This window comes from Varroa destructor, unplaced genomic scaffold (assembly GCF_002443255.2).
Source record: "Varroa destructor unplaced genomic scaffold, Vdes_3.0 BEIS01000001.1, whole genome shotgun sequence".
Classification (NCBI taxonomy): Eukaryota; Metazoa; Arthropoda; class Arachnida; order Mesostigmata; family Varroidae; genus Varroa; species Varroa destructor.
Genome location: NW_019211454.1, coordinates 16,006,818 through 16,032,133, shown reverse-complemented (window position 1 = coordinate 16,032,133; position 25,316 = coordinate 16,006,818). Strand labels below are relative to the sequence as shown.

Below are 25,316 nucleotides of genomic sequence, written 5' to 3'. Positions count from 1 at the left end.
GACGTGCCTATCTCCATGCGAGAGCATTTACGGTAGCTACCAATCGTCCTATCGCAAACACATTGACAAGCCTCGGCAAGGACAGCTGTGTCGACCGCCCAGGGTAGCCGTTCTCGTCACCCATTCGAATGTCGGCTTTTGAAACCTCGCCTTTCGCCCGACTGTCGGCTTGTGAATGAGACGATTCGTGGCCACCGCTGACGGTGTAGCCACGCAGTAAAATATGATAGGCATGGGGAAAAAGTACCCTTTGCTTTGCCCGCAAGGGTTGCGATGTGAATGAAACGTTTGTAGCATATACGTAACGTCAAATCTCTTTACAGGCTGCCCCACATTCTTCCCGCGAGTAATGTTCACGGGCTGCCACGGCGTAGGGTGCTAGCGACAATGTGGCGAACTTGAATTTGCGACGAAACTCGAAAAACTCATCTGGGTTTTTTAAAAAATGCCCGCCTCCCCTCCCCCCTCTGTGGATGCTAGAGCTGAGTAGTCGTCGAGGCCATTGCATCACAAAGCGCACCGATGGTGTGCAGCGTCTACGTATGAGTGTCTATGCCAGCTCTTGTATAGTCGAGCAAAATCTCGTTTTATTTCTCTCTGTTCTTTTTCCTAAATCTTCACTTATGTAGGCATGAATAACGACAGACCCCCCCCCCCCCCCGCCAAAAAAAACTCGACCCACTCTTACGTACGCACCACGAACAAGGTGGCGCAGCAACGGCCCAGCCACCCGTAGTTTGATTTTAGCGTGTGCCTGCTCCTAGCACGCCTTCCTTCAGGTTTTCCTCCAGTTTTGATTGTTCGACAGAGTCTGTTCAACCTCTATTCGATATCGCTTTCGTCGTCATACTTTTCCAGCTCCTCCATTGCTGTCACAAAAGCCGACACACGTTGTCATCCCTCTACCTCCTACATCACGCCACTTTATCCCACCCCCGGGCACAGTTGCCCTTCGCGTGGCGTAGCCGAACTGCCTTCATCTTACTCCCCCCCCCCCCCCCAACTGGTGTCGTTTTTGGTTACAAGAGGTGTTCTATATGCGCAGCTGAAGTGAGAGTCATAAGCGCGCGCTTACGTAAAATACCAGAATACATCTATGCGATAGTGGGCGTGCGACCTTGTTGCGTGTTGGATAAGGAAAAGGCAGCATTGATGCCGACAGATTGGTGACCTGCCAAACAAAGTTGCAAAGAAGGGCAGACGATACAAAGAGCGATGTGCTTTCCAAGGGGTGGTTGGGTCTTTAGGGCGGGGGGGGGGGGGGGGGGGGAAAGGGATGGGGAGAACAGCGATGAAAACGTTAAACGTTGGTTTCTGTCGGCGACGACGACGAAGGCTAATTATTGTTCACTTCTACGGTTATTGCGGCAATGACCATCTTCGTCGTTGGCACTCATTACACACATCAGTGGGGTGCTGCTGGCAGTGGGATGGGAGAAGTACGGAACGACTCAATGGTCGCGTAGTCAAATGACCGACCCGTCTCTCTAAACCGTGTGTACTTGGCACCCCGCCCCGTACTACGTGCCAATGGCAATGCATACAGGGTACATGACCAACTCTACGAACCGTTTAAAACACAACATCATGCGGCAAAGGAATGGATGATGCAAGAATATAGTATATATCACAGGTAATCATAATTTGATTTGTTGCTGAAGCAGGTTTTTTATCCGTGTTACTCAATCAGAGATAACGAATAAAAAAACACGAACTACGAACGGAAGTTCTCAAGTACGATAAACACAGAAATTTACAGATTGCTCGAATTCGAAAGAACTTATATATCGAAGATATCAATACATAGCTTAACGGTTGTAGAGTCCTCACCGTTGGATGCTGAAGGTAATGATGAATCTTATAGGCAGTGATCGCGGTCATAGAGGTATATATAGCGCTAAACGTAAGCTTGAATGAGTGTCCCATTTGCAAGAGTAAGAATGGGCATTCAATGGCCCAGTAATCGGGAGCGTTCCAATAGGACACATGGTGAACAAACTTTGTTTCACCAATTTCGTGCTCGTACGCGCTTGCGGCCACAGCAAGAACACAAAATTATAAAAAAAAAATCATTTGTTCGTACCACTCGAGTGCTGCGTGATTCAACATTATAAGTTCCACTAATTCCAATGGAAAGGAACTTCTCATGCGGAAAGGATAAACGTAAAAGTACAATCCTAGGAACCCCCGCAAAAAAACAGGCGGGCTGTCTGGAATCGTAATCTCATTTGCGCAACACATGTTGCACACGACATGTTGCACACTGTAATGAGAAAGCAATTTTGCACTGAATCGTGTTTATGACAAGCATTTACTTCAAACATGGTTTAATAAATTATCTGCAGGATGCTTCCAACATTTAGTTATAATAGAAAATACTATGCCAGACGTCCTCTATGAGTTTGTTTCTTTCGCGCCAATTCAGACATAAACTATTACTAATGAATAGACAAAACTACATATATATATGTGTGTGTGTGTGTGTGTATAAGATGCTTTTTGTGGTGGTACAAAAAAAACTAGATAAAATGATCGCCAAAATTTACCAGGATCCGTCGATAGCTACGATACCATCGAAAAACTAAGCACTTACCGCCACACAGTTGTTAACCATATGAGGAAATTTCATTGAAAAAGAGCTAGATGTTTGTGACACCGCAAGAGGATCTCGTTGACTCGTCTGTGAAACCTTACGAAGTCGAGCGAAATTTTCAAAGAGGTTTGTCACGAGTGATGAGAGATGGATGACATACAACAATAATGCGCAAATAAAAAACGCATGTCCTATAATTCGTGGCAAAATCCAGACCGATGCCAACAAAGGGGGTGATTTGTTTTGGTGGGGTTGGTAGGGAAGCGCCCGTTATAATTAGCTGACATCTAGCAGAACGATTCGTTCGGACATCTGCTTTTAAGTACTATCAAGATTATACCAAACCGCCGAAAAAATCGACCAAAACTAGACCTCACAAATCTCTAGCTACCTGGCAAACATTGAAAGGACTTACGTAAATTATTTGATAGATGTGCCATATACCCTGATATTGTACCATTATCTAACTCGGTCTCTGCAGAACTCCCTTAATGATGTTAAGTTAGCCTTCATGAAAAGGTACAAAAATCATTTTTCGCTCAGAAGCCGCAGAAATTCTATAGGTACCGGAAAAATGCCAAAAGGTCATCGACTAAAATGATGCATATTTTATTTAGTAATATTATTTTAAAACATAGAAATATGGCTTGAAAACGGTCAATATATTGTCGACAACTATTGTATACATACATATACATAACAGTGTTTTCTGTGGGCCTAAAGGAACCACTGACGGAACTTCCACCGGCCGAAACTCAGATGGTCGGCGTACCAGTCATCTTCTACCTAAACAGCTTCAAAGCCTACGTCTAGTTCGTCCGGGGAGTCAAGCAAGTCCTGCTATCAGGCTGTTCGCCATCGGCCTAGTTTAGTTGACGGTGTTTGTTTATCGAAGCAGGAGCAGAGCAGCAGGATCAATAGCAGGTAACGTTCGGTAGCAAGCAAAGCGCTAGCAGACGTCGCAAAAAGGAACGGCAGAAATGAGCCGAAGGAAGCCGGACAGAACAGCGAGCGCCGAAGAAGGTTTCTCTGTCAACACTTTGTCTGACGTAATGATGATGGTGGTGAAGTCGGTGAAGCTGTGAAGGTCGAATTTGTTGTTGGCAGGAACCGTAGTGGCAGTACCGGCGCACATAAGCACAGTGTCATCCTCCCAAAAAGTATGGTCAGCAGCCGTTGTAAGCCGTTAACGTGGGTGTCCGGCTGTGCCGTGATTAGAATTGTATCACTGAGTACACTAGCGCTCTTTTGTTTGGCTTCTCGCCGTTACGCGTTTGTCTATTTGGCGGAGCCTGAAGTCGAAGACGGCATCATGAAAGATTTGTCGTTATCATTAGCACCCAACTCACGTGGTATAATGTCAGCGAAACGCTCAGTATACCGCGCTAAGTTTATAAATAAACAAAGCAAACATGTCCAATGACATTAGTGGACACACTGTGCAAATGACAACAAGAATAATAAGCAGCCGCTAACCAATCATAGCAGACGATGATTATATGTTGACGTGCACAACGTCAACAAAGACGAAGTCCAATGACAAATAACAAGCAATAGAAAAAAAAAGGACAAGCTTAAAAGAGGCTGTTAAATTTGGTTTCTGTCCCTTATTTTTTCATAAAAGAAAGAATTCTCCCATAGACAAAATAGTGGGGCACAAACCAGTGAAACATTTTCTACGGAAGCTCTTTCGGGTGGGCTCTAAACGACCACTCCGCGAACATTCACTGTCCAGACCAGATGTACGCTAATTTCAATGTAAAATTTATCGGAGTTAAGCGTGGAAACAGCCTTACTCCAGATAAAATATATGCGATTGTTTTTTCAAGCAAACTGCTTGTATTGATTCAATTTTCTATCGCCCCCGCTCACCGTCTTAAAAATAGTACCGCTGAATTTTCTTTCGGCGTGCGGCAAATCAAATAAAGAGATCCAACCTGACATGCGCCATTCTGAAGCCTACTCCTGGCAGCATAGGATTTTGCTCGAGTTTTTTCGATTATCATACGGCCCGCCTCCTTGAGAAACGGACCATTGCAATTCTATCATGCTATACGTTTTTATTAAATGAAAGACTTGCATATATGCTTGGACTACACCTCTTCATCGCTAGACTCCTGTATCATATAGCGTCGTCCGTTTGCTCGTTGTTCCATACCGCGTCAGCTATTGTCCAGCAGCCCCGTGGCCATATCAACGTTTCGTGCTTTGTGTAACAACAATAAAAACACGAGCTGTCGTAGCCCGTATATCAGTATCGACAGCCCTCCCAATTTGACAATTTGCCGCTCTTTGTAGAACGGATGCATTATCACTTCTTCTTGCCGAATGTCGTTCACTGTATTTGCTCTTCTCCCATGTAGTCTATGATATTCGACGAGCGTGGGCCCATACCTTTCGCGCGGTTGCGGCAAGCCTCCGAAAAAGAACGTTTTCGGCGAAGAATTCTCTTACCGCGATACTGCAGCCACTACACTGCTGTACACGTTCATCACTAACTTCGATGCGAGACGTGAAGCATGTTGTGGGCGCATTTACATCTTGCTCTGTCTTGTAATGGTAAGGTGTTACTACAAACACACGAAGGAAAAGTGGTTGAGCCGCACACGAGATGACAAAGAGCGTTGCTAGGCGCGACGCTCTTCAAGACCTGCACATAGGGTAAGGGGACAGTTTATGGCTCTGTACAAGGGACTCGTAATGGCCCTGCAAGTCGCCCAGAGGTAAGGGGCCGAATGAATCGAACACTCAGACACCAAGACTCCAAGAACCCCGCAGTACGTAAGGTCTTGGCAACCGTTGTCGAGCCTATAGGCCGTTATCAGAGTCGAACGATTTCGAGTTAGAGTTAGGAAATTATCTTTATTTGCCGTTGCGTTCCCCTCAGCGCTTTGGGGGCCTAACATGAACGAGGCGCATTGGCCTGTCTGTCTTTCGGCACTGTACTGTCATTTCCTGTGTGAACCTCTTTATACAGCCCGAACACACTCTTGAGAAGGACGCGCTTCCCACAAGCCCTGCAGAAGCTTGAAACTCAATTGAGTTTACTCTCGTCTACCTGTCTCTCGATGCTGGAGAACCTATTGCTAGAGAAGCAGTAGTTGCGTGTGACAAGCAACGGAGGGTTACCTCGGCACGCTTCACGTTTGACGAGTTTTTTCATGTCATTTTCGAGGTTCATTTGAGGAATCGGAGCGGATCTGCAGTGCAGTTACCGACTTCAAAGGAAGCTGGCAGAGCCAGCGGTTCAATAGTCACGAATTAGTTGTTACTGATATGGTACAACCTAAAACAGGGAGTCTCAAAAGATTTTCACAATTTAAATGCGTAGCTACTGAGTGAGGCTTTTACGCCGAATCCAATTTGCAGACTATGGCGATGTAACGGTGTTGCATCGTAACAGGTAGATATAACAGTAAAAAGACAGCCTGAATATTACTGTAAGGCCACAAACACGGTGGGTTCTATTTAGACTAACAAATACATGGAGTTTTTATACCTGTGAATTCGTTAGTGGGCATCATGTGGCTTCGTCATGTGGGCAGCTGTTGTACTGTATTGTGTAGATAAATGAAGTCTATCGATTAGTACAGTCTTGCTTTAATTAATTCAAAGACGCATTCAGGTAATTTGCATAAACTTAGTATACGGGACACGTTTAAGTATCTTATATGTATAGATATATATGTATACATATATCTTGTATGCTAAGTTCTTTGGCTGCTTCACTGACGACATGAGGTCGCATATTCGGAACGAAGCGTATTTTGTACAATATCACAGCTTGAAACGTAATGTAACATTCTGTTTTTGTGCTTAATGCCGCAAACACGTCAAGGCGAATCGATATCTTTGAAATTGTTAGTTTTGCTTCTGTTTTTTTTTGTCTTTCTTTCGCAATTAACATACACATACATTCTGATGAATCAAATCATAACTAACCTTATTATGCACTCTTCTTCTGTTGTTATGATTATTTTCTGGATCTGAATAGGCACCTTCAACACACAGCCTGCACCAGTTCTGTTTCGCTCGTGTATCATCAATGAACAGGAGCTTAAATACGACGAGACCCGCCAAAATCTCAGCATCTTCGTTGACGAAGTGCGGCCATTATCCTTCGACAACGGAATTGATTATATACAGGTGGAGCATGGCACCATACTTAATTTCAGGTGCGTACCAGCATGCACCCATTATTACTCACTAGCGCCATTCTATTTGAAATTTGCCGCCATACGTAACTGAGAGCCAATCAACAATTTATCAAAATTGCTTGACTTTCACCCGATCTTTTTTATTACAGCGCAAATTTTCGGGTACTAGGGGACGTATTCTAAAAACTATAAAATTCCTATGATTCTCGTTTTGTCGCTTTAATTTTAATATCTTTAGCAAACAAAATTTTGCCTATAGTACGAGAGTGAGCATTTTCATCTTCGTCCATAAAGTCAACGACACGGTGTGTAATTAATTTCATGCCTTTTCGATTGTTTAGCTTATTTCATTTACTTGTCGCGCTATTATTTTCGATTTCGGTAAAATTATATTTTTCGCAGTTCGAATTAGACTTTAATTCAAGTATATTTGAACTATCGTAGAGGGCGAAACGTAACAAGTGTCGATAACTATCGACAACTACAATCCGTAAACAAGAATATTCTAATTAAGCGAGGATGTGGCAATACTGTGTTTTTTTTTTTTACCAAAACTGAAGATACAGTTTGGTTTAGTTTCGAGTGCAAGTTCTGTGCTAGCAGGAATCAGCCGTCCGGAACAATGTCTTACTTACAAAGCTTGAAAGACTCATTTGTGATTTGGTTGTAGCTTTGCAGCCTCAGATCGATGCTACAACGGCGGTACTCCGTTCTAAACCAAAATAGCCACAATTATTTACTTAACCCCACAAATCCTAGCTCGAATCTTAACTGAATTCGAATATGACTTTTTGAACGTAAAGCTAGATCCTGTTATGCTGCTAGAAAATGCAACGCTTTCGCTCAACGACACCCATTGCGTGAATCCGCGGAAACGTGTCATTCGAGTCGTCGGATGCACTGCCCTACGTTTGACAATGGGACTGCGAAGGAACTGACAGGGCGGATCTGGCTGCCTATAGGCGTTGTTGTTGAAGGAACTGGATCAACGTTTCCCCTTTGCTCGCAATAGCCTCTAGTATTTCTGTGCTGTTGCAGGATGCCATCACAGTCTACGCTAGCGTTGCCTCTAGACGAAATTGTGTTCATTCCCTGGAAAAATGCTACTATAATTGTGCGAGAGGTGTAATTCAAGCGGGGAAAAACCTCTAAACTCGTACTGCCTTCCTCGTACTCGTACTGCCGCTCATCATTTTCCTCTGCTTCTATATCAATGACGCTCCTCTCTTGTGCAGAACTTAGTTTTGCCCGCTCCATCGCTTCACGGAGCGCCGTTTTCATCGAATAAGTATGGACCGGAGCTCGAACACCGTTCACTCCTTTACACCGCAGCTGCAAGCGGTAGCATCAGCTTTTATCTGGTAACAGCAGAATAAATAGTGACAGTGCAATGAAAGCACAAATCAATCGTGATGACAACTCGGTTGTTTCCATCAGTTCAAGTTTCTGGGGCCTCCAGCACATGGTCGTCTGCACGTGAGGCGTCTATAGCGCATCGCCCTGTGGGGACTGGGTCGTGAGGCAACGACTAGCAACATTCCGTTGTACAACGCTGCTGCGCCAGTAGACACCGATGGAGTGTGGGAAAATACTTTTGTCCTGCGGAAGCAGACAGTCTCCCAGAAGTCCTTGGTAGAGATCCTCGGAGTTCTTTCCCAGACGAGGAAGATCCTGGTTCTTTACTGTGAGCGGAAGTAGCAGCGGTGGCACTGTGAAGTGTACTGCTGCGAGGATACCGACTACATGGGGGACCGGGGAGGGCGGCGGGGGGGAGTGTTGCAGCGTAAGGATGAGTTCAGCTACCCTCTCGTATATTGTGCTCGTGCGACTCGATGCCGCCATTACGGCAGCGTCAACATATACTTCCTTTTCTCTGGCGCCTACGACCATAAGCTTCCACCGACCGAAGCTCTGCCGTCGCAAGCGTCTACATAGAAAATATATATTTTTTGGAGAAGGAGGCCGATTGGGTAACTTTGTGTCTACATGTACATGCGTACGTTTGCGTTGTTTGTGAGATTTGTGCGGCTTGGAACACTTAGGTTTTAGAAACCTGCTGGCGATGCGTACTATAGATGCAATTGAATGTGGCACATCTATAGGGATTAGGAAGCCCACTTCATGAGACACGCGCAGTCCATGGCGGTAGCATAAGTAGCAGCAACCTTTCTGCTATTGCTACTACGGTTGTATAAGATCTACGGAAAAAGCACAAAAAGCAAAAGACGCCCGGTTACAAAGCCCAATGAAAGCCTTAGCTGCCCATCATCTCATCGAAGACTAAGAGAAAGCCTGGGGCACACCAGCGACCACTCTCAAAACATGAAGCATGCCATCATGGGTGTGCTGCCATCGGCAAGGACTCCTTGATACTACCGACGTTGCAGCAGCGGCATTAACTGTACTAACCGGGGCAAAAAACAATAGCGTTGGGAAAATGCCTAATGCTGAAGCCCACATATGTTCTAGCAATGGCTGGATCTAAATGATTTGCTAACGGTATATAGTGGAAAGCGACGGTTGGCCAAGCAACTGAAACTGGTTTAAGGCCATTTGGTTGTTGTTTCAGTGTTGCGTCTTCGCTCAATCTAGTCGATGCAGCTTGTCTGCAGAAGCGTCCTGCGTACGTCGCTCAATGTGAAATAGAATATTCAGATATCAACAAGTGTCACTGGTTATGCTGCCGAAACGAGTGAAAGAAGAGCGAAACTAAAGGAAAGGCTACGAGAAGGCAGACGTTATGTCTCAGCGCGTAAAGATGCTAGTACAGAGAATAAAAGCGACAGTGTCACGGAAATAACAAAATTAAAAAAAGCGAAATTGTCAAGGTGCTGCCCATGGCGCTACTGTTGTAAGCAATCATAATGAACTCTGATCATTTGTCCTACCTAGTAGACTAGGCAAGTGGGCAAAAAGTTAATTGCCCAAAGATATATTTCAGGAAATTTGCCTGATTGTAATAAAAAGGAAATACTCGTTACGGGACTCGCTTTCCCATAGAAAAATACGCTCAGCTAGGTCGCTTGGATCTGATATTGTAATGTAAGTCACAAAATGATGCGGAAAGAAAGAGCGCATGTCTCAGGGTTTACGTCCATTGCTATTGTCTTATTGAGCGCTGTTCGAGACGACCGGTGACTTATTTTAGCACAAAGCGAAACGTATCTATACTTAATAACGTAGTCAGATCACCTTACATATTACTAGCCCTGACAAATAAATACGTTATTATTATAATAGCACTATGGAGTGACAGGTTGTTTTAGTTAAGGATAAGTACTTGTTAACTATACATACTGTGCACGTAACATTTCTCGTTCTCGTACTTCAGGTGCAATGACATCTTCAAGTTCAAATTGGAAGGAGTGACTTCAACGAGATGTGTCGACGGCGAATGGACCGAGGACGTTCCCGAATGCCTTCCGACGGCAGCCATTTCAAATGCTAACTCGACCCGTGAGTCTCCGTTTTTCTAAGCGCCCATACTCATGAAACGCCCACTCGTCTATTAAAATGAATTCGCTTTTATCGATTTGTCTCCCTTCTGGCCACCTATCTAAATTATGCTAATGGCAGACGTTTGAACGAATTGCCCCACTGTTACGCAATCCCTGCGTCACACGGTAACCGTCCCTCGTGCGGCCGAAAGCACAGTAACTGAATGCAACTATATAAGATTCTTTTTTTGCGATTTGGAGAGCTCAGGTCCTGCTTTTCGTGCTGCTTGTTTTCTTGCAAAATAAGAGGGCAGTACCCTTCTCGAGGATCCACCTTCAATCTTCTTTTAGATCCCGCTACCGTTATTGACCCATGTATTAGTTGACAGGTGTACGTCAGACTGAATGGACTAAAGTCCGCACTTGAACGACAGCTGCCTTGGGATCAGGCCAAACAGATGGTCTGTTCATGGTGTTACTCCCCACCAACTTTCCGCCTTTCAGTCGTATGGATTTTCCGTCGGTACCGTTTACTGCTGCTCCTCGGTTCAAAAGACGCGCTCGTTCCCTATTCTTCATAAGCTGGGGTCACAGATACAGCCCAATGGAAAGGACATGGGCAGTCAGCCGAGCCTTTGCCCACCATTTGCCTTGTTTGCGTTAGCGATCAGAATTTGGTAGTTAGGGCCGTGTTGGCAGCAAAAAGCCCTCGTCTGCTCAAGCGGCTGCCTGGCTTACCACCTTTTGCGAGTTGCTGACCTAGCTTATGATGGTTTTGGTAAGCTCCTTTCTCTGGCATGCCCTTTTTCCACCTCTCATGGCTGCCTGCTTCCCAAGAGACACAACGAATTACAAATCAGCGGTTTCACGAGGGAATTTGTTCGGCCATTCGCTATCCAATTGCTTCTTCCTTTGGGTTAAAAGCTAAGACAGCGGTGAACAACAGCAATCGAAGAATGGGAGCACAACGTGGCTTATATTTATTGGCTGAATGTCGTTACCAGCGACCACATTGTGTGTAAAAGTTTTGTTGTCGAAAACAGGCAAAATAAAAACTCATATAGAAAACAAATGGAGACGGTTAAGAAAAACAAACAGTATTAGTTGATTTTTTCGGCCAGTGAAGCAGCTTGGTCTTATGCTGATACGGCCACATGGCTTTCTGTCCTCTCATTTGGCTGCCGTCGTCATCTTTGTCACAATCCAAACGGTCCATGTGGCCAGGCATCACTGGTGGAAGCTACGCGGCCCTAAGTACGAGTAGCCCCGCGGTTGCTTTATAGAACGCTAGTTCCGTAAAGCAGGCCTTCTAATTTCTGTCCATTCGACGCTCGTTCAGTTTACGATCGGAGCGGATACAAAGTGGAAAAGGTTTAGAATAACAGCAAGCTTGACAGAAGGGGGAGGGAGAGAGAAGCAGAAAACAGGCATACAACGAAGAGGACAGAGAAAAAGGGACAAATCGCTGCTTTTCTCTCTGGCAGTTTTAATGAGAGCAATCTGCAAGGCGCGTAAAGTATATGGGAGGGATGATGGGCCTATGTGCAATAGAACCCTGAGCACTCTGACCTTCGGTCATGCTACTAAACAAAGTCGTCACCGTTACCTGCCCGAAAAGCGTAGTCCCGTGACGACAATGTCCTCTGTCTTGTTCCTGTACCGATCTGTGTAATGGCTGTCATAGACGTTTCATTTTCTTTTATTGCCTGAAAACTACTAGAAACGAAACAATGGCACATCTGGCTAGACCATCAGCAAGCTTTAACCTCACAGATACATACACACACACACACGAATTACTCCTAAATATATGGGTACCGAAAGCAATCCATACAAATGGGGACACTTTTCCTGCTGCTCCAGTTCGGCAAAGTGGTATATGAGATTGAATTGCCTGTAAAGTGAACTGGCTTAGCATAGGTATGGACTGTCGTCAGATGATCGTTAAGCGATTATCCATCGACGGCAGAGGCGGACAACGCATAATTTTCTAGCTCGGCTGAGCTGGGTTGGGCTGGGTTCCAGACGAGTCTACGGCAGATGTAGCAAGACAAAATAGGCTGCGAAATTCTACCCCTTTCTAATTAGTAGTAAAGAGCGCTGGGTCTACTAAACTTCCCCTTTTTTTTTCAGTTTCAAATAAATAGAGATCTGACGGAGGTTTTCTCAGATCAATACGGCCTAGAACAAGCCGATATCAAGCTAGGAGAAGCAGATCAAGAAAAGCGAAAAGCCCAGGTCGATTCTAAATGATGCCATTGCCTTTTTAGCCTTTTCTTTTGTTACATCGAAGTAAAGCAAAACGATTGGAAGCGTCCGTCCACATACTTGCGGTGGAAGATCGGGATTACGACAGTTTCGTTCGAAGTCCATGTTTAGTTATGATGCGCCCAGTATCAGTGTTAGCAAAGCGACACTGCATGTGAACGCCACTTTTTTCCAAAGCATGATCCGATGCAACTTAATCAATTAAGAACGTTCTTTTTTTCTACTGAGGCGTTCGCAGAGGACGGCGAGATGTGAAGAACCAAAAGAGATAGTAATGAGCGAACGACTTCATTCAAATTCACACGACAAATTAGCAAGGAGAGATAAGAAATGTTGAATTTAATTGAGTCGTAGGGCCATATTTAGCTAGAAGAAACAAAATGCGGTACATACAACGCGGTTAATACATTAGAAGAAGTATCACGTAAATCAGGAATTCGACTACGCAGAGACTCCTTTGAGTTAGTCATGTACGGAAATAGAAACCAATTTTATGGGTTCAATTTTCCGCTGAATCTATTGGCTTTTTATTACGACTGACACTAGTGAGATCAGCTTTTCATGAAGTCATCCCGAACGGGTCCGACCACACTTATGACCTACTTGCCTTAGGCTCAATAGTGTTTGTCCGAGTCCTTCCGTCTGCTACATGATGCCTGTCGTCCTATCTAAATATACTGCAATGTTCGTGCGTTTAGTATATCATTTGAGTGAGCGATCCAATGGCTTGCAGAGTACAGAACGTCAGCATCAGTAACGAGGAAGAGCAGCGAGCGCGCAAAGAACAGAGAGAGGTAAATGGGAAAATCTGAGACGCCATAGGTTCAACACGGTCACCGGCGACGCAGGTGATACGGCGGTCTTATGCTCCGTATAATGCGTCTAGGTGAAACGAAATCCAAACGCTGCGCCCTGTCGGTGGGTAGACTTACTTGACAGTCTTCAAAAAAGAGCCCACGTAGATGTGAGACAGGCGTCTGTTTGTGTCTTCGTACTGTTGGTTGGAGCGCCTGTTGCTGGTCATGGCCCTGACTCTGCGGCAGCAGGACGTGGACAACGCAAAAGTCGAACGCTGTCAAACGGTGACGAAGCAGAGAAAGAAGAAAACGCGCTCGGCGCGCGGTCAAAAACGCCCGTATAAAAGCAAAAACTAATATAGTTATGCTTTGAGTTTCAAAGCAACAGCCTTCAGAAGCAGAAGGCAGTATTAGGCAGACATAAACAGAGGATACGAAGAGAATCGAAGTCCTTCGGAGAACTCGACTGCGCCCGACCTAAGCATACTATTGCGACTAATTCGCCGGTGTCGCTTCAGGAGAAGAGTCCGTGCTTTGCCCTCGTTCACCAACCTTCCGCGTGCGTTATTTTCTTCATTTTCCCAAAATTAATTGGAACTTGCCTGCTCATTTAGACACGAAATTATCTTTCATGGACACTTCGAATTTTTCCGTGCCGTCGCTCTTTACGACGCTAAATTATAGGTCGGAAAATTTAGCTATTTCGTTATATTGAGTCGGAGTCAACGAAGCGGTTTGCTAGCAGCCGATCTCTGCATTAGCATGCGCTGCTATGAGCCTCTGATTTGATTTTATCTCGCTCCGCTCTTGTAATCTTCATCGTCTTCGTTACTGATGTCGTATTTGAGAACAGTGAAAAAGAGGGGACCATTATTCTGAAATTACCAAAACGTTGCTTTTCTTTTCTCTGTATACAAATAGCATGAGAAATAATACCATATTCAAGTAAAATTTCAATATAAACTTTAGGATATCCGAAAAATCAAAGCAAATGTTGATATGAAATTGGATTTCCTCTGTTGTGGGATCACAAAAAGTTGTATTGACCTTTCAATATGTGCACAATAGCTGCCAGCGAGACGACCCGGCTCCCGCTCGGGCTTGCTTCGCAGATGGAGCCCCGCCATTAAGCGTCTCCAATATGGGCTCTCTGAATTACTACTACTACTACTACCACGTCGTCCGCTTAGCAGTTGCTGCTAACTCAGATAATGGGGACGAACAGTACCCAGGAATCTGTCTTGCTTGCTCACGTTCAGATATGGCAACAGGATAGAAGTAACTGTAGAGGTACCCATAATACTAGTATCACTTTGAGCTAGTGCAAGAAGGTAGCAAGTAGATCTCTCATCTCTTACATAGAGATTTGCCTGGGCTGCCGTCTGTATAGTCATGGGTGCGGTCTTCTGTCCCATACATTCTCCAGGAAGAGGAATGTACGAGGATAGATTGCTCGTAGGCCCTGTGGGCACATCTGGTCAAAAGACAAAGCACAGTCTGTAACATACTATGACACATGTTACCAGGACCTGGTAGCTCCGAACAAGCGTTGAGTTCTAATTGCGTTCGTTCTGGGTAGGTTGCTCACGCGATAGGGAATACAGGGACCGGTATGGCGGCGACTTCATCTAAGTCTTTGTCTTTTATTGAAGTCTAGTTGAAGTGAAGGCTCATAGTGGTGGTGCCAACGGATTCTCTAAGGGTATGACCCCCCCCCCCCCCCCCGCAACAATTGGGAGGTTCGATAGACAGGAACAGTAACAGGCGTAGGGTTTGGAGTGGAAAAGGAATGTTAAAGAGCACAGGATTGAAAATTGCTACGAACTAACTTTTTAATTTGCTTTAGCGCTGCTGACACAGCCGCTGCTGTTGCCCCATTTCCTTGCTTCGGTTCGCCACTGCGGTGGGCTGGTTTAGTGTGGAGTCATAGTTTTCCTTGCTGCCCGCTGAATCACGCTGCAGACTTAAGCCCATGAGTCTTGGTGCTTCCTGATTTTCCGTTTACTTCAACATTGTCGTGATTGCTTCACTTACTAAATGAATGGCTCAGATGTCGCTAGGGGTGAAGTGCTTAGGCAGCCAGTGAAACTGGCGGCAAGCGACGTCTTTTAATATCGCAAGGGATCTCCTCCACATACTGGCGAAGCTCCAGTATCTAAGAACCACAATATCCTGAGAGGTGCTAGAATCCCGATGAGTTGTGGCTGGGCGAGAGTAAAGCTTACATGCGCTAGTTCATATGCGCCGTACAGAGGGTTTATTATTTGAAATATGGTGACGGCAGAGGCGATCGCGGGGGAACGCACGCCAGCCAGTGCACAATAGGGCAGTTGGCGCAGACGAATCCATAAGGTGCAGAAGTTAGACAAAGTATAAACATGGAGAGAATTAAAGTCGGATCTAGAGTAGAATGTGCTATAAACCCAAAGTTAATTTTAGTGGAAGCACGATTATACGAGTGCATGACGATTTCTTATCATTATACAGGAAACGGAACGTTCAGTGCTTCTGGGCAGTGAGCGTGGCGTGCACGACCCATTGATTAGACGCAGCATACTTCGTTTAATATTTGTAGGTTTGCACTTTTGGATTAAGCTAATGAATAGTATAGGAATATCAACAAAAGAGGATTATTAAATGGTGTATCAGTAAAGCGGTAGGCCCAACTGTAATTTTCATTCTACGATAAGTTTATTCTTATAGACACGGCTTATATATATTATATTTTTAAAAATTAATAATTACTTATATTACACTGCAAGTTACTGATTTATACTGTTTATAAAACCCTAGCTAATGACTTTGAGTATGGATGAAGTATCAATAGACTACCAACGATGATCTTAATTGTTTGTTAGTTGCATTAGGGCATTTGAGATATGTGGAGGCGACATAATGTTACTAGGCTATCAACCATCAGCATAGCAGAATTGTACACTGAGTAGAATATTAATATTATCAATGGGAGCTTGGCAATTTTCTAGTAACTCAATTAATTGAGAAGAGTTCTCTAGATCCCAAAAGATACGCTCCGTGTTGCCGAAAATTAAGTGAAATTAATGTAAGTCAGTAGTGTTTAGGAAACCCCTTACATGGATCCTATGCGTTCAACCTACGCATTCGTTGATGGGTTTGCCCATTCCTTTTGTTGCTTAGTTGCTATAAGCACCGGATCTCAGGAGCCTATTGAACTTACTTCGATAGGCTCTTCTACACTTACACATGGTTCTTGAACGTTTGTGATGTAACACTTAACAAGCTTAAGTTAACCAAGGGATTAATGCCAAATGCTATATAAGGAGCTTCACGTCACCTTCAACTATTATAGACATGGGGTTAGCTAATACGAAAGTTTCTTGCGATCTTTGCAGAAGAAGAGTTGGAATTCCCGCCTACGTTGGATTTCCTCGTCGAAAAGGGCGAGTATGGCATTTCCGAAACAGGAGAGCTGGTCGTGTCACCCGGTTCTAATCTCTATTTATACTGCTTGTTCGAGCGGCACCAAGGGAATCCACAGTGGTCCTGGACCACTGAACGTGAATACGGCCGCGTATGGGTGCTCAAAGATAACGAATGGAGGTGAGCTAAGCTCTACTATCACTTTTTATGAAATTAAGTAGATGCGCCAGACCACGCCAGTTCTGTATTGTGCGGTTGAGGACTTCCGCTGGCGTAAAACAAACAGATATTTTCCAAGGCTTAAATCCCGCGTTCATTCGTCTCTTAGCACGTAATGTTCCACTGTCATTGTAATGACTACTAGACCTAATCTTAGGTAGAGATACTGAAAAAATAGAAGCATCACGGCAAAAATGTATAAAAGCTACACCACTGGAGTTGGTGGCGTCATCTAACTGGGCAATATTGATGCAGTAATGACAGTTCCATTTATGCCCAATTCTGGGCAAAGCCTTCCGCCTCCTTTGATGCAATGAGACTGGGAGGTGCATCTAGAATCGAGTGGAATGAAACTCAAGAGAAATATATGGGTCTATACGAAGGCAGAATAAGAAATAAGGACGTTGGAATATGGAGATTAGGGGCAAAGCAACATAAAGCATTTGAACGAAAAGGTCACAGATAGATATTATTGCAAAATTATTGCAGGGCACCGGCGATAGGCTATGCCATATTGCAACATTATACAAGGAGAGAGTATTGACACTGCTACACGTGCTTGTGAATAGAGAAAGTTAGCTGCTATTAAAACCGTCATATGGAAAATAAAACCACGGCGGAAAGATCGAGGCCGCTTCAAAATTGAGTGGTTAGTTTAAGTATTAATCAACTAAGTCGGGAATTTTTTTTGTTGCTGTCAGAACGGGCTAATATGTAACCGCTTCTCACGAAGCGGAATAAGCTCGACGCCATACTTCACGAAAGTCTTTGTGTTAAAAGACGTTCACGGAAGAGTAGGCAGTACGTCGAATCTGCCCTGGAACTGAAGACCAAATGAAAATTAGCATTAACTAGAAAAGGAAGTAAAACCCGAGAACCGACGCGCAAACCATTGTAACTTATATAGTTCTTCTTACACGGTTCAGTTAACCTAACTTGGTGATGCGTGCTCACGAAGGCCTGTTTATTTAAGAAATCTCAGCCCCGAATCCGATGATGAGGGGGTTAGCGATGTGTGATAGGCGGATTTCGCAGATAACTGAGCCGCAAACGATGCTACAGTTTTCCTTCCTATCGGACTTAGAACGAGAAGCATAAGAAGCGGTAACTAGACGGAAGGCTGTATGATAATAGCAGGAATAGTAACAATCTTTCAAGCACCAGTCACAACTTGAAAAAAAGGCGAGGTATTTTTGTTGGAGGGTTCTTTATTGATTTCTAAGTAGCAACTGGAAGCCTAGATGAAGTAAATTTAGAGTAGAGGCTATTTTGAGTTAGACGACGACCATCTTGCCGTGCGAAGCCATCGTTTAAACCAATGAGAGACAAGCACATACTAGAAGCAAGTGACAGACCAGGCTGTCGGAACTTGCAATCAGACAACGACGATGATAACAACTACATACGTTACAAAGACCACCCAGCGTAAATCGCCATACATACTTCTGTAGAAGCCCCAAACAAGTTCGCCGGGCTTAATATCTATCACACTACACCTGCTTAACTGTGAAACATTCATATGGATCGCGCGTATAGAGAACGGCAAGATCACTTGCGCTGAGTCGTCTAGCCGTGGGTGCCTCATCACCCTATATTTTGAATTTAACGCGGGCAGAGAGAGGCGACTAGGGTTTTGCACTCGACTTCGTATACATGCACAGACGTGCTGCGTATCAATGTTAGTCGCTGACTATCTGAGCTCAGTACATTAGTGTAGTGTTATTGTAACGATATCCGAATGACCTCTTGATTATCCAGCGCCAGCTCGGACAGAGCGCAGATTGTCGACAAAGAGGTTTTGGGATGGCGTTAACGAGACCAGGGTGGGACAGTCAAGCGAAGCTCAGTGATACCAGTCAACAACGATGGTAAGAAAAACAACGTCGACGATCGTACTCACTCATTCCCGCCGCGCGCCACCCATTAGAAAAATGCCCACAGGTTTTAATTACTTGTTGCCGAATTCCTCGTATTTCACGCCATACTTCAAATGTACCCAAAAGGTTAGTGGATTCCATGCACCCCATTTACCCCATCTCAGTCAGCGAACAGTAACAGAATATAGACGTTGGGCCACCAATCAGCACAATTCATTTATTCTAATGTATTCCCAAGGTTTTGTCGTCTCGGCAAAGTGCGTCCGTCCTTGTCATAAACAACGGGAAGCTAAAAGATGCCTCCAGAATATAGGCAACGCCAATATAGGCATCCGCCTAGGCACTGCCCAAGTGCTCAACCTGTACGTGATCAGCTAGTGGTGCTCGTACACAGTAGTGAATGAGTAAATTGTACATGTCTAGACAAGTATCGTACGGAACTGTACGCCGTCGACCAATTTTCTCGTCGCATCAAGGACTGCGTGTCCTAGTTTAGATTTCTATAATTAAACTGATAAGCTGCTAAATGTTTCTAAGAAGGTTCTGTATTTTTCTATCTATTACCCTTACAAGTTCGAAGAGCCCCAAGCTGAATGCCCTATACATTTCCTCAGCTGTTACATTCAATAGCTGGTGATTCGCCAGTTGGCTCTACGTGTTTTTTCGAGTAGTCGACTGCGTCACAGGAGAGGGTTCACTTGACAAGATAGTTTGTCCAATGTGTCTAGTGGCTGCGGGAAGATTAAGGTCGTCACGCGCTGGTTGCGACAAAGGCAAAGCCTTAGGAACCCATTTTTTCGTCCTTTATTTCTTGATACCCGGTTTCGCCACGACCGGGTACCGCATCCGTTAATCGATCTCACCTTAACGACGCTTTCCGTCTTCTTCGGCGGGCCTTTTGCATCCTTAGGCATTCTGTAGCTCACAGGAGAACAAAGCCAGTTGCCATACCAGTAGTTGCGCAGACTGGGTTTAGAAAAAACGCAGTTTTACAGGCCTTTTCGGATAGAGATTTCACTTCTCTCCCCTTTTCGCTTCCTTTCTCTCCTACTCTCCCAGCTTTACCTGCCGCATTTAAGCTTTTCTCTTCATTGCTTTCCGCAGTTGAGGCCCCATTGGTCTTTCAAGAAATAATCCCCTTTCCTCTCTTCGATTTTACGCTCCAGTTTAACTCATTTGTCCTCATCAAATCACTTTGATCCCTCCAATCTCAAATAGACCAGGGCGCCAACCGGTTACCCATCTGCTTTTGTATTAACGACCACTCACCGCTTCTCCTCTGTGGGTATAACACATGTCCCTATCGTGCCTGCCATTGAAATATCCGATGTTGCCCGTCAACTTAAACACTCCCGACCGATTGAGAATTTTAGGCATTGTTCCAAAATTTCCGCTATTCTCAGTTAGCGAATATCGTTAAGTTTTCATGAAATGCGTCATGTCATGCGTCATACTATGTGTGCCTATGGCAAATGGAATAATTAGCCTTGATATCTTCAGCCTTCTATTTACTGCGACGTTTGCATCGGACGTGCCCGGCCGCGTAGTCACTGAGCCATGAGTCGTCACGCAGATGTATTATGCCGGCGTCACTTCAATCGCAATCAGTTTGAGTAATGGTCCTTAAATTTTTTTTTCTTATCAAATGCTAGTAGTGACATGGGCAATAGTATTTCAACATGAGCTCACGTATAGAATATTATAAGGCTTTAGCAGTCTGGTGGACTGACTTTCCTGCTGAAGATTATGTTAAAGTACTTCTGGGTGCACGGCACAGCGCAGGTTCACAATGCTGGATACGAAGTTATAATATATCCTGGCTCTGTCGTGGTTTTAGGTCATGTAGTACACGATACCAGGATCATGTAGATCAACAAATTAAATATTTGAAAACGAATTACAATTAGAACGTAATCTAATCTTCTTCAAATATTTTCAACGAATACTAAATGGTTACGATCCAAAACCTATTGCTGCCGTGATACCGTTTGCCAACTTTTCTTTTACTCGTCATAATCACTAGTCATATTATCAACAATGTGTCCCTGGAAGTAATGCATTTTACAACAAAACAAATTATAAACATCAACGAAATTGAATTGGGAACGAGGTTAACAGATCCGAAAGCCAAAGTCTCCTAATTCCATTGCTATCAAAGCCCTATAAATAGTTTCTGTCCAAATTTCCTCCGGATAACGAGAGAAACAAGGCCTTTAACTCAAGACTCGTCGTTACAAAAGATTATAACGATGAATATACCTAAACACAGCCTTTTCTTGTGTATCGCTCTTTTTAAGCGTCTTCTTCTAAACCCTAACTTTTTTCTTCCGCTTAGCGATAGCATCCCTTACGTGGCAAACCCTAACACTCGACCCAGAATGCGCGTCAACGATCCGAACAACTACGTTCGTTGAAAGGAATCAGCCAGAACGATACGACTATGACTGGGACGATGGCTTGGTCCGGATGCCTTTTTCGTTCCACATAGAGAAATAAACCAGGCCAGGTCCTTGAAAGTACAAGCTCATATATTCTTTTTTTTTAGCAGAGAAACCTATCATTCGAGACAGGCGCAAACGCAATAAGGACCCTTTGCTAGAAGCGGAAGGAAAAAGTAGGGATGATGTCCTTACATTGATGAAAGTAGTCGCATTGTATATATATCACGTGTTATGTCTTTGCCTGCCCACCGAAGTCTCGACAGGTCTTGAGCTGTCCTGTTCAATTCATTGCAGTTCCCCTCGTTCATTTCCCAGGAGCAGGTAACTAAGAACAGGAATTCCGGAGTTTCGCGTCGACTTCGAACGATGGACGCATACTAAGTGACATGGAACACGGAACGGCAGCTCCAAACAATCACGCACCACTCCCTGACTACTGTGTCTGGAATGACGGCGATATCTGGTGGGAATGCAAGCGCGAAGCAGACTCAGAAAACCTCCGAATGTATATTGCCACCCACACGGAATGTACGGATCCTTCGTGAGATGAAAAGCCTTCCGGCAGCTGCCTGCCGCATGCTACGGTTTGTCGCAAAGAAACTAGGTTTGACCATGTGCAGAAGGGTGCGTATCGAAGATGGGCGGGCAAACAAGCTAAAAAGAAATGACAAGCTAGTTGGATCGCAAGTTAATGTTGGCGGAGAGGCAAGCGCTTAGGGGATAGGCAAACTACAAGTTGAAATGAAACTTCTCAAATAAATTTCTGTCTCTTACCATGTCCACGACAGACTACTGTTTTGACCGGTGCACACCCGTCGGATAAAGATGACCCGACGAATTTGACCACTGAAGAGGAGCTTCAGCCTGGAGAGAAAGACTAAAAAGCACAAGGAAACCCATTTGAACTCTATTACTGAATGAAAGAACATTGATTGGGGTCTGTTCTGTGCCCTTAAACGCAACTACATGTAAGAAAAGTGTTTGTGTGATCTTCCGTCAGCCCGCATGAATTTGACCTGCAGAAAAAAATGAACCTATGTAAGCAAAGCCAAATTTCAAATAAAAAAAAACACTACAAGCAGCGATTTAGGCAAAGGAAAGAGAAAAACAGGGAGAAGTAAGCTCTAAGCATTAAAATATTGGAAGGCTTGTAAAAGGTGCCCACAGAGAAACTTCTAGGGGACACCCAGGAAGAAAAAAGCAGGCATTAAACATGCGACAAGAATCGAAGCTTTGCAAGAAGGCGGTCAAGAGCTATCGGAGGATGAAAGAAATGACTCTGTCTAGAAATGATTAACCGATACAAAGTGAGATAAATAATAAGATGCGCGTTAATCCAGTTTTTGCTCTCTGACATCACACCTAGCGTTTCAGAGTTTACTCGATCGAATGAAGCGAGTTCGGGTTTTGGTCCGAGGAGGTACTTGATCAAGTCTCTTGCAATGTTAAAGCTAAAACTTTTGACATTAATGATTTCCTCATTTTGCATATTCGTCTCCGCCGCCCTATCCATCTGCCCCCTTTATTTTCACCGTATTTAGTATTTGCTTTCTAATATTAGCTCAATGAGTATCTCGTCTGGAGCTTTTTCTCGTTCTTCTGTACCATATTTAGTCGATTTTATCATGTAACGCTCTTTTCATGTATACATCCTTCTATCTATACGCCTAATTCCTCGACACCTATTGTCCACTCATTTACTGTGTCTTGTAATGATCACTTTTCCATCCTGATCAAGAACATCCTTACTTCGATCCTATAAAATATTCAAGTTGTGGGTGACTATTTCAGGCTATACGTTTATCCGATTTGATTATGTTTGCTATTAATTCTACATTATCTTCAATTGTATCTGTGTTCCAGTCAAGGTATGTAGAACCATTTGTAGGTGTACGAACATATGTGCCTATCTTCGGTTAACACTAAGCCAAATGGGTCAAATTTTTGAATTATCAGACGATCGTGCGTCCTAGCTGCTCACTGACAAAGCACACGTTTGTCTTCTAATACTGATTACTTACCTAGGCGACTACTCTATCCCAGTCCCAAGAATTCTTATTAATTATAACTTCACACCGATATTTTATATGCACCCGTCACACCGATCCGATCGCTAATCATTTAGGCGTGGTTCTCAAACGTTCTTTCTGCCAAGAGCTTTGCTTCAATCTCTGCCAAGTCTGCCCTAAGATTGTTGTGTCCCTCCGCCGTTGCGTTGGTTTTTCGTTCCTAACGTGTGGCTTAACGACCTGATGGCACCGTCATTATTTACTTCCAAAGGCGTCAAACGTCGTCTGCTTTATTTCTAACTCTAGACCTCCCGGTTTCTGTTTAGTTTCTCTTTTGCCCGCGCTCGACCTCGTCCCTCTTTTCTCTGGTTCTCCATTTCTCCTCTGCATTCTCAAAAAAGGAAAAAAATCTCTAGTCGCCTCCTAACCTCCATCGCTGTTGCTCATCGTTGGCAGTCTTCTACTACCCAATGAGAGAGGAAAAAGAGAGGGAAGGAGAACAAGTCACCAGGTCGATAACCGAGACTGGAAAGGACCCGTGGAAGGAAGATTGCTGGAGCAGTACTAACTCGCTCTGTGATCAGAGTCGAGGCCAAGGCGTCCGGCTCAACCGCGCCCTTTTCTCGCAATGGTCGCTGGCAAAGGACGACTCTTTGGTGGCGTCTCCATCCTAATCTACCGGAGTCTCACTAATGCAAAACAGGACCTACTGAAACGCTAGCAGCTCAGCCCCAGTTTGGTACCTGTTTCCTTATAATCTTAGTTGCACTTTGGGTAGCAGTACCTTTTCGTCGAAGTGAAAAGCTTCTGACTTCGAATTGCAAGTATGGCATTAGTCTGAGATCGAAGAACAACGACGTGGATGGGAGAAGCTGCTGTCTGCGCCATCGTGTATGAGTTCAATATACCTAAAAATGAAAGAAGGAAAGAACTCATCGAGCGAATGTGTAGCCCAAGAAGGAGATGTTATCTGGAAGTACTGCCTCTGTTGGCAATATATGATGTTGATGGTCGTAACACGAGGGCAGGATAGCGAGGATCTTCCAGTTTTCGAATTGGGACAAGACCTGAACATCAGAAATAGCCTAGAGAAGGCAAAAGTCAAGCGGTAAGGGGCGTGGCGGTGGCGCCGCAATGTACCGCGGTCCTTCGCTGTTGGTGTTTCACTTACTTGTGCGATCCCTTACTCTTCTATGATTCTTCTACTGTCTTTTCGGATCCTCTGGACCGGCACTAGCTATAAGACCCTTTTGGCTTTCAGTCTGATTGGGACTAATCTAGTAAGTCTTTATATATTGCGCTCGTAAGGAACGAAAGCGGCGTATAATGGATCTAATAAAAATCGGTCAAAACCAATAGCACTTTAAAGCTCTGCGTGTAATCCGTCCTATATATTCCAGCCATCCAGAGGGGTAGAATGGCACAAGCCGATTCATCTAGATATTGCAAGACGAACGTATTCGATCTTATGTATACAAAACAGAAACATTTCCATAGGATCAAACGGTTTTCACCCTCGATCAAGTGGCGGTGGCGGCTTAACGATAACAAAGTTCATTATCATGCGCTAGTCACTCGATCCCGACACTAATCCTTATTTCCTCAATTTTAGATACATGATCCTCTCTTGATGCGATAGCATATTCGATAGATCTACGTAAAATCACCATTAACACATATGCCCCCCTCTGGAAAAAGTACTGCTATCTGTTAAGTCACATTAGCTGTGCATTAAACGCAAAGCCAATACTTTGCCTTACCTTACGACGGCACTACAATCTAGCAATGAAGAATTTCAAGCTATTGATGACGACAACAACGTGTATAGGTTCTTAAAATTTCAGTGGTGACGTATTTGCCTACTAAATTTAGGAACATTTAGGTTTCAGTTCAGGTTTGAAGCCGGGTCAGTCATAAACAGAATTTGTTCGCTGTTTGTAGAAGTCAACCGTCCGAAGCAACGACAGTAGTTTCGAAAGTAAAACTAAAAAATATGCCAAGCTTAATATCTCCAGCAATACCTGTGCTTATCTCCGCCAGTTACACAACAAACTCCCGAAATAATCAAATCTCTCCGTAGTAGAAATAGCTATTATCAGTTAGATTATTTCGCTAAATC

At 44.2% G+C, this 25,316-nt stretch overlaps 1 protein-coding gene and 1 long non-coding RNA gene across 3 annotated transcripts in view; one reads left to right on the top strand and one right to left on the bottom strand.

Annotated features, from left to right (window-relative positions):
- LOC111243031 (locomotion-related protein Hikaru genki-like) overlaps positions 1-25,316 on the top strand; it is a 103,508-nt gene that overhangs the window by 49,017 nt on the left and 29,175 nt on the right. For both annotated transcript variants that reach the window (XM_086986458.1, XM_086986460.1), the window contains 3 exons: positions 6,588-6,768; positions 10,082-10,206; positions 16,624-16,831. In XM_086986458.1, the coding sequence (XP_086842584.1) occupies positions 6,588-6,768; positions 10,082-10,206; positions 16,624-16,831 (514 nt within the window). The remainder of the gene's footprint in view (positions 1-6,587; positions 6,769-10,081; positions 10,207-16,623; positions 16,832-25,316) is intronic.
- Positions 11,796-24,534, bottom strand: LOC147758309 (uncharacterized). The gene is made up of 3 exons (XR_015326053.1): positions 24,369-24,534; positions 21,963-22,065; positions 11,796-11,903 (listed from the first exon to the last, which is right to left on the bottom strand). It is a non-coding gene; the product is annotated as an uncharacterized LOC147758309 (long non-coding RNA).